Here is a 10,456-nt window from a genome sequence, read left to right on the forward strand (position 1 = left end):
TAGTAGTTGCACCATTTAAGTTCAAGCCTTCTTATCACAGTCGTTTCTAATACAAACTGCATTGCTATCATTTTCATGTTTGTTTGTTAGCAATAGTCGTTTCAGCTATAGGGACTTGCCAGCCAGGCAATCATTTAAAGCTTTCGGTATTATTTACAAATTAAAAACCTTTGTTAACAGCTTATTGTACATTCCTATTAGGACAATCACACACCTGGAAACACTTTGAAGAACATACTAGCTCATCCTGTAATATGTGTAGCCTACATAAAATATCCTACTGTAAGCTAACGTTACGTTTGCTAGATATCCTACCTGTTGCTGCATCATCGTTGATTGGCGTTGTTTGAGATTGTATTCCGTATTCCAATGGTGTCTAAGTCTAGCCTACTTTTAACCTGCATTAGTGTACAGTAGATATGAAGGCTATGTAAGCTATCCTTCCAGTCGTTTCATTGTAGGCTACTAAAGTGTCAGCTCTTGCAACTCGTTTGAAGTTGGCAACTTCATTTCAGTCTAATAGGCCTAAATGAAGAGTTATTTTCCAAAATAGCCTATATCCACAATTTTGATGCATTTTCATAAATCACTTTTTAAATGTGACTTTCCAAGTAATTCCAGTGGAATTGTAATTGGGTTATTGTTATTTATCTATTCGGCTGTGTAGCTTGTCTTTTTAACTATATGCCTAAATGTTTTAGGCCTACACAGTCAGTAGCCTAACCTTTTTGCATTTACATGCAATGGTAATTCCTTCCATGGAATTACATTTTCTAGTTTACAGGAAATTACTTTGTTTTTCCTAGAAAAGAATGAAATGTCCGCATTCTGCTAAAAACTCCTGCACATTTATTGTGTGCTGCAACGTTTCGGACCGGCTGGGTCTTCCTATGCTTTCTCACACACCCTGAGAATTACCATGACACAACTTATAAACTCATTATACAGGCATATGCAAAATAACTTGTTATTCTAGAAATATCCCCAACACAATCTGACAGACACATCCCCAAAGACCGTAAATCAACCAGACACAAGACATCCCCTTAGAATTATAACTGCATTATGAGTAGTTTTGAGATATTCAGCTTCAAAGTTTTTGGAATTCCATAGAGTTCCATAGAGTTCCATAGAGTTTCATTGATAAGTGGAACATGACTCTTCAGATTTACTGTCCAAAAATGCATACAACTACAAGAATCACCTCACCTCACCTGGTGAACAGAATATAGAATATGTCCATAACTCAATTTAATTGACAAAAATGTCAGATAGAACCTTATAATTCTAAGGGGACTAGTGGTCTGTTGCTTCCAGAGCTAGTATATTCACAAAGCTTTATGTAGACAAGAGCAAAAACTCCTCTAACACCAGCCAATGCAATATCATAGACCCTGAAACACTACACTACAACACCCATCTCTCAAGCAAGCCTAATCTCATACACCATGACACCCTGTTTCACGTTCTACAGCCCTTCTGTAAAAAACAATCGTCAGGTAATAGTCTTTGCCATTATTTGCCCTCAAGGCACTACTCCCCTCAGTTTAGGGGTAGGATGAGGGTTGAGGGGGTTAGAGTTAAGAATAGGGTAAAGGTAGTGCCTTTTAGGCTGTGCTGCCTAGAAGGAGCCGTTGGGGGCAATAAACACCATTGAGCGTCAGGTAATAATCTCAAACAACCACATTGACATCATCATCACATGACCACATACAATTTTGAACCCCCTCAACCTCACACAACCTCACATACAATCAAACACCTACAGTATGCCTAACTCAACATAGAACTGCAGTTCTAACAGCCCAACATGCTGTGCAAACACATCTACTGATGCTGCTGGACACATCTTCAGAGTGAGTGATGTTAAAAGATGGGCAAAGTACAAACTCAGGCAATAAGCAAAGTGTCTCTATCTGGTGTGAGACAGCATTATGTGGATCTGCTCATGTTTGTGCTTTAAGATCATATTCCTGGAATTAAATTAGCAAATTCGTCTCCATTTTGTCATATACATTCGACATCAACAACTCACTTTAACAAAATCTCAAAACCTTCAACTGACCTTCAAACTTCTAAACATTGTCACTCAACTGAACATTTTATACACGGCCATCTCACATTACTATATTTATCAAGCGCCCCGTGACCAAAAGGGACCACATGCCCTTAATTGGATATCGCAAACAAAGTCCTACAACTCTAGCCAATGCTATACAGTCACATACAGAGACAGCTCTCATCATATATACCATAAATGACCTGTGGGGGTTCTGTTGAAAGAGGATTCTTGCGTCAAAAGTAGTGAACACAATTTTTTAATTGTGGCTTTGGGGTTTTCCCCTCTACAACCCAAGTTATTCTCTAACATCGCAACATTAACAAGTCAACCACAACTACTAAGGAATATTTAGCCCAAGATCAAAATAAACAAACACACACACACACACACACATTGGACATTTTGGACAACACATTACGGTAAACAAACAAGCCCTTAAAACTTAAAATTCTTTTAAGATTGAACATTAGTCTGGGGAGTCTGCACTTTGTTTCTACTGCACAAGAGCCGTGATCCGTATACGCTTGGATAGTCCTTCAACCAATCAGACCAACGATCCGCTGTGTCTTTTTAGCTGGTTTCTGATTAGAGCCAAAGGTTCTGGCAGGGAACAGAGGAAATAGATGTGCAGGTTTCCAGCCTGAGCTGCCGGGCGAAATCCAAATTGGCCGGAAGTTCAGAGAGGGTTCACCCAGCCTCGATGACCAGGGAAGGGGGGTGTTTAAGACATTACCACCCCTGTGTGGATTGTAGAGGGAGCACATGGGCCAGAGCTGGAGAGAGGAGTACACACACACACACACACACGCTGGAGTGGGGCAAGCAGCCATAGCCTCCGCTGACCCAGCGATAAAGGGAAGCATCACATCAAGGTTGTTAAGGCAACCCGAAATCACTCGCCCCAATAACCTCCAGCCCACGGCATCAACATAAACAGCATGGAGATGCGCCAGTTAAGGGGTGTGTATGTGTGTGTGTGTGTGTGTGTGTGTGTGTGTGTCGTCACAACTCCAAACGGGGCAGGGGGAGAACTAAAGCAGTTTACACACATTAATAAGTGGAGAGCAGAATTTGGCTCTTCTCTTTCTTTTAAAGTGCCACACGTAATACTAGTGTTTCCCTGCGTAGACAACGTGGGCATGGAGTAAGTTAAGAACTGAGGAGTTGTTGTGATGCAGGTCAATCACCTAAACCGTTAGGACACTGTTAATAGTTCACCATGTTCACCTGTTGGAGCAGCAGTCAGAGAAAGCCTCCAGCCAGGCGAGGGCATGAGTCAAAGGAGTGAGCTATGAACTGAGCACAGAGTTTAACACAGGATGAGCTGAACACAGGATGAGCACAGGATGAACACAGGGTGAGCTGAGCTGAGCACAAGATGAGCTGAACACAGGATGAGCACAGGATGAGCTGAGCTGAGCACAAGATGAGCACAGGATGAACACAGGATGAGCTGAGCACAGAATGAGATGAACACAGGGTGAGCACAGGATGAGATGAACACAGGGTGAGCTGAACACAGGATGAACTTAGCACAGGATGAACTTAGCACAGGATGAGCTGAGCACAGGGTGAGCACAGGGTGAGCTGAACACAGGGTGAGCTGAACACAGGGTGAGCTGAGCACAGGGTGAGCACAGGATGGAGGCAGAATAAAGTCCCAAAAACAAGCACTGCTGTAGGTGTCATATCAAATGTCAAATCTTTAACTCGCACCATAGACGCATTTTCAATGCTTATACTGCTCCTTTTCTAATGAACTTTCTCGCAAGGTGCTTGTTCAAACCCAAGAACAGATACCTTGATAACTCCTTTAGTGTAGTCACACAGACACTGAACTGTTTTATTTAGCAAATGTACAACTGTATTTTCAATATGAGAAATATCTCAGGTTATCTCAGGTGAGGCTTGTCTTTTGTCCTCATTTCAAACAACATGACAATAAAGCATGGACTCTGATGAAGGTCTGACTGACCGAAACGTCAATAAACCGGTTGTGTTACACCATTTACTGTAAGTACACCTAGGTGCAAATACGTACACCTGCAGAATACCTTATCAAGGTACAGTATGCAATTCCCTCTATTGTTACTGTAATGGAGCTTACATAGTAGGAAATAACAAAGGCAACATTATTAGATTTACCTTCTCCAGAGAGCCGTGTGTCCGGAGCCTCAATGTTATGTTGCATCCTACAAAGGCAAACAAGCAAAAAATAAACAACAACAACAACAACAGTTGCAGGAACACACACAAACAAAGCCCAGACAGCAGACAGTGGTGATGAAGTTGAGCTGTAGATTGGTAGAACAGTCAGACCCTGAACACTAGAGACAGGTAGTTTGTGTATGTGTGTTTTTTTGGGGGGGGGCAAAAACTACAGTATACTGAGGGGTAGTTTGTCTGTGTGTGTGTGTTGGGAGGGGACCATGAACTATACAGAGGGGGGTAGTGTGTCTGTCTGTGTGTTGGGGGGGGGCATGAATCTCTGCCACCCTGGAGCTCCACCCAATCTGTGCTCCACTCCGCTCCTCTGGAGCTCCACCCAATCTGTGCTCCACTCCGCTCCTCTGGAGCTCCACCCAATCTGTGCTCCACTCCGCTCCTCTGGAGCTCCACCCAATCTGTGCTCCACTCCGCTCCTCTGGAGCTCCACCCAATCTGTGCTCCACTCCGCTCCTCTGGAGCTCCACCCAATCTGTGCTCCACTCCGCTCCCCGCCATCTACACCATCGTCAGCTGTCGCCTCGCGTTCGTGGAGCCGTCAGAGACGCGTCCTCCAGACAACAGCTACCTCTGCCATCAGCGCTGGAGACGCGGCCAAGCGCGGCGCCAGCACACACCCACGTGAGCGAGCCTTGTGAAACCAAACAACGCCTCGCGCTCACAGCCTGTCACTCAGCGCTCTCACAGCAGACTGTTCCGACTCTGAGATACAGGTCCCAGCAACCCCCCCCCCCCATGCCAGGCCTTCTAAATAACACGGCGTGATACTATGTTTGCATTCAGAATACACTCTCATCGAAAGCAACATCACAAGGCTGAATAAAGAACACTGCTAAATTAGAATCGTCACTGGGAACAGAATCCACGACAGGCACAAAGCTACAGGAAGTACATAATAAAATACTGTGTGCATCCTCTGTGAGAACAGAATCCGTGATTTACCCCCTGCTCTACCAGGCTACACACTGATTATCCAACACTGGAATCTGCATTCCACACACAACGTAACTGGGGCCCAGCTGCAGGGTGTATGTGTGTGTGAAGAGAGGTGTATTCATAAGATAACACACGCACACACACACACACGGAAGTGTTGAGATGGAGCTCCTGGGTAGGCACAGGTGCTCCTATTGATCCCTGCAAGTGTGTGTGTGTGTGTGTGTGTGTGTGTGTGTGTGTGTGTGTGTTGTGAAAAATGTCCCGGCAGTGTTTCCTTCCTGCAGGGACCTCACTAATCACTAGAGGGCAGCTCTGAGCAATGTTAGTTTCTCTCTGTCTGCACCAGAAGCGTGTGATGGTGACAGATAGCCTCAGTGTTCTATTTTTCCCACGCTGACTGATTGTTGAAACTGTGTCTGTAATATTTGACAATTGTTTATGGCCCGTGACTGCTGCTTCTAAACAGGCTGTGGCAAGAGCTTCAAGTTTGATTTGTGGAAAAGATTAATAGCCATTCTCTTGGCACTGGAGGCTCATTGGGTCGTAAAGCTCTGCCATGCCAGGGATGTCTACGGAGTTCTGGACAGGCACGACCGGCCCACTGACGGACAGCTTGGATGCTCCTGGGTGGCCAGGGGAGCTTTGTGGTACCCGGTCGAACCGGCCGACCGAACATGGCGCTGATCACGCCAGGCAACCTCCTGCGACTGGACTTGGCGGGCACACATCCCTCACTGCTAACGTGGGCCACGGTGCTCCGGTGCCTTTTAGAGGCTCTAAGGAGGCGGGAGTCGAGGCCACCACCTGCATGTCATGTTTACCGGTTCACCAGCAGCACCAGCTCAGGGGCCTGAGATGGGACTGAGATCTGGCGAGAGCTGCTGGCCTCACACAACACACAAACACCTGAGATCCTTTAATCTAAACATTCCATACATGGCTGCCCTCCCCTCAGTCTTCCCTCCGTTCATAAAATAATAGGACATGCACATGATAAACAACCATACACAGACTAGGGGGGGAGAAATAGACTGGGCCCAGGCAGACCTATGTATTTTAAGATGCTTAAATAGGCTTTGAGAGTCCGTGAGAGTCGCAGTGAGACGTCGCCACAAGATTGCCTCAACAAAAAGGCCAAGGGGCACTCAAACTAATATCCAGGCCTGACGTCACGCCAGTGAAATGAGGCAAACTCACTCTGGAATGGGCTCAGCGCTGACAGATTTAGGCAGGATTTCACATCGGAGGGATAGATGATTATCCCTCCATAGATGTCAGTGACTGAAAAGAGGCGCTTTGTGTCTTTTTGTTGCAAAATTGGCTCATGCTATCATGAAATCTGATATAAAACACAAAATGTATACAACATAGATTTCTCATGCTCAGATGAATGAAAGCAAACATGTGCATTCTAAATCAACTGGAACAAAGATACATAAAGTATTCGATCATTGTGAAACATTGCCTTCTTCCAATTACTTAATATAACCTAAATGTTTTTGGTCTAGGCTAGCCTATTATACAGTAATAAAAAATGATTCTGAATTAATCTCAGGTGTAGTGAATGCTGTTTGGTAATTTCAGGTGTGGTGAATGAAAGCATTTTCTCTACATACAGCTTCCATTCTTGTTCTGAATGAATGCCCCTGTTTTTATTCCTACATAGACTGTGTACCTAACCTAATTAGGGCAGTGTGTCCTGCTAGGTTTCCTGATACATACACACTGTTAATGTATGTGCATATGTGCTGCTCTAATGATGTAGCCTATATCACAGCTTGTGCCACTTCTTGTGCCATGGGGATGCAGCCAAATCTATTTTGGGTTCGTGAGGAGTGTTTACTAGGATATTCCTTTTCTTTCTCCTCTCTGTCTTACACTGCCTTGGAGTGCGTTCTATTTTGCTAGTCAGGCTTGTGAACCATCTGGAGGGTTACTGTGGAAACGAAAGACGGATACCATGGTAACATAAATGGGGGGGTTACCCAGGAAACTGAAGTCGCTATGGAGACTGCATCACAAGGCGGGCTCAGGGGCGTCTACTCGGAGGCGTGTCCTCTCTGATGTCTTGTCTTCCATCGCTCCCCAGATGAGAGTAGTCTTTTCCATCGAGTCCAGTCAAATCCTCCCGAGAGAAGCTTGTCAGTGCCACGTTTTGCAGGAAAACATGTTTACTTTGTCCACCCTCCTTCGACTAGCACGTGTTGTGATGCCAGTTTTAGTGTCTACAACAGTTGCCATACATCAAATCGCAAACAAAACGTGTTGCCAAGTGCATTTAACAGTGGCATTCTCTTACGGTTAGCATACTCATCGTTTCATCGGTATACTGTATGTTTGTTTAGATGTATTGTTTCATAAAGTTATGAGTTAAACATATGTAGAATATTTCACTTATAAATCAAGTTTATGTAGTGTTATGGCAGCATAGTTCTATCCGTTCCGAACTCCTACTTGAACTGAGTGTGACTCCACAGTAATAACAAAAGACAGGACCATCACTATCTAACATTGCTTTCGATAACAATCGTTTCATCACGTTTACGATGACACTTGTGGTTGTTTTGATCAAAATTCTGGATATATACCGATAATATCACATTAAAAACTCTCACAGCGAGTATATGTGTGTATATATAGGCTATAATTATATATCTATATGTAACACCGAAAGCAAACATATACCTTTACTTAACGCCATTACAGAATGAGCACAATCATGTTTGACATTAGGACCCCTTCCAGTGAACGAAATTAAAGCAACACGTTGGGTCTGTACTGAACTACTGGACATATTGGCACCGTGTGGAACCCTAAGGCGAGTCCGTATGTTTTTGATTCAGAAACACGAACCCTCTAACGTATATGGAAGATCTGCACCTGCACATCACGGTGGTTATACCAACGATTTATAAATAATTTCAAACGTTGACCTGATATATATATATTCACTAACAACGAACTGGTCGGCGTTAGACGTCGGTGAAAATCTTTTTGATATTCACACAGTTTTGGTTGTTCTGGGTGGTAAAGTTTGGCTGTTTGAATGCGTTATTGATCCCCTCCTCTATCACCATATACTCCGACTTGCTGAGCGAGGAGGTGCTACGCGTCCGTTTGAGCTCCTCGGTGGAGGAGAGGTGCTGGCAGCTGCCCACGTGAAGGTACTGAGCGTGCTCCTCTCCGTCCGTCTCGCGGTGGTAAAAGTAGTTGAAATTGGACACTATAACGGGCACCGGGAGCGCGATGGTGAGCACTCCGGCGATGGCACACAAAGAGCCCACGATTTTGCCTCCTATCGTCACTGGGTGCATGTCCCCATATCCGACCGTAGTCATGGTTACTACAGCCCACCAGAACGCATCTGGAATGCTACTGAAGCTCGAGGTAGGGTCGTCGGCCTCCGCGAAGTATACCGCGCTGGAGAACAAAATAACTCCAATGAAAAGGAAGAATATTAACAGTCCCAGCTCTCTCATGCTGGCTTTTAGAGTCTGACCTAAAATCTGGAGGCCCTTGGAGTGGCGAGAGAGCTTAAAGATACGAAAAACGCGCACCAGCCTGATCACCCTGAGAATAGCGAGCGACATGGCTTGCTGCCCGTTGCCCTGCCTCTGAGCGAGCTCCGTCCCCAGGGTGATGAAGTAGGGGATGATGGCCACAATGTCTATGATGTTCATGATGTTTTTGGAGAAAGTTGTTTTGCTGGGGCAGGCAAAGAACCTGACCAACAGTTCGAAAGAAAACCAAATTATACAAAGTGTTTCTATAACAAAGAAAGGGTCTGTGAAGGGACTCCGCACATACGGGCTGGTTCCGTTTATTGTTGGAGCCACTGTGGCCGGGTCCCTGTCGTCCCGGAATTCAGGCAAAGTCTCCAGACAAAATATGACGATTGAGATGAGGATGACGAGCACTGACACGATGGCAATGCCCCTCGCGGGCCCGGAGCTCTCCGGGTACTCGAACAAAAGCCAGACCTGCCTTTGGAATTCATGGTCTGGCAAAGGGCGCTCCTCTTCCTTTATGAAGCCCTCGTCCTCTCGAAATTTCTCCATGGCCTCCTCGCCAAGTTGATAAAATCTGATTTCCTCAGAGAACACATCTATGGGCACGTTCACGGGTCGGCGAATGCGCCCCCCCGACTGATAGTAGTACAAGATGGCATCGAAGCTGGGTCGATTTCTGTCGAAGAAATATTCGTTTCTCAGGGGATCAAAGTAACGCATCCTTTTCTTTGGGTCCCCAAGTAACGTGTCCGGAAACTGATTAAAAGTTTTGAGCTGCGTTTCAAAACGCAAGCCCGAAATGTTGATGACCACCCGCTCACAGCACTCGTGCTGGTGGTGCTCATATCGATCCGCGGGCAGGTGAGTGGGGAGCACGGTCGTTTCCTCCAGCATGCTGTCACAAGCAACAACTGTCATGATGGCTCGGTCCCTCTCCCCGTAGCTGTGCTCCTCTCCGTTACCGCGGTGTCTCACGGAGGGCGAGTCGATGAGGTTAAAGTGGTCATCCATACAGGTGTGCGCGCGCGAAGGCAAGAGGGCTCCACGGCTCCCCCCACCCAGCCTTCGGTGAACCAAAAGCCAGCGCGTGCTTTCTTCCCCCTCTCTCTCTGTTTCCTCTCTGTCTGCTGCCGCCCCACGAAGCGCGCGCTCCGGTTTATAAACACACACGTCTATTCCCGCCCACGACACGCATATGTCTGACACACTTACACCGTTCGCCCAATTGAAACCTAAGTTGACATAAACAGCGACCCCAGCTGCGCGCCATGTCTTGTCTATTTGACACCCGGAAAATATATTTTATTACACACAAACACATGGGTGTATAAAACCGTCGAAATGGTTGATCTTTCTTGTGCGCAACAGGGTAAAAGCTGATAGCAACATGTTAGAAAGTCCTCTCAAGACAGAAAACCAATAGCTAGCCTCAAAAACGGGGTTTACTAAACGAGTGTGCATTGAACACGTGTGTGTATGGTGAAAAGAAAAAAGACAGGGACGTTTGTTATGTATCAGAGCAAGGGCGTGACGCGCGGAGAATAAAACTTTCAACAGGGCCACTAGAGACAGAGGATGGCGTGCCATGGACTAAAACGCGATCATATGATCAGAGTGCCACGAATTGCCAAGGTCTGATCGTTTGAAAACAGACGGGTGCTGTTATTTATTTCGCGCATTGATAGCAGTAAGTGTCGAATGGGGTCGCGAGTAGTGTGGG

General features: G+C 45.8%; 1 protein-coding gene across 1 annotated transcript; it reads right to left on the reverse strand.

Annotated features, from left to right (window-relative positions):
• Positions 1–8,199: 8,199 nt before the first annotated feature.
• LOC134092241 (potassium voltage-gated channel subfamily A member 3-like) lies at positions 8,200–9,768 on the reverse strand. Its single transcript, XM_062545039.1, has one exon. The coding sequence runs from the start codon at positions 9,745–9,747 to the stop codon at positions 8,200–8,202; it is 1,548 nt and encodes a 515-aa protein (XP_062401023.1). The 5' UTR covers positions 9,748–9,768.
• Positions 9,769–10,456: the final 688 nt, after the last annotated feature.

This window comes from Sardina pilchardus, chromosome 9 (assembly GCF_963854185.1).
Source record: "Sardina pilchardus chromosome 9, fSarPil1.1, whole genome shotgun sequence".
Taxonomy (NCBI): Eukaryota; Metazoa; Chordata; class Actinopteri; order Clupeiformes; family Clupeidae; genus Sardina; species Sardina pilchardus.

What these genes read in the sequence shown, in the direction of transcription:
- LOC134092241 (XM_062545039.1), bottom strand. Translation starts at nt 9,747, where the DNA reads ATGGATGACCACTTTAACCTCATCGACTCGCCCTCCGTGAGACACCGC.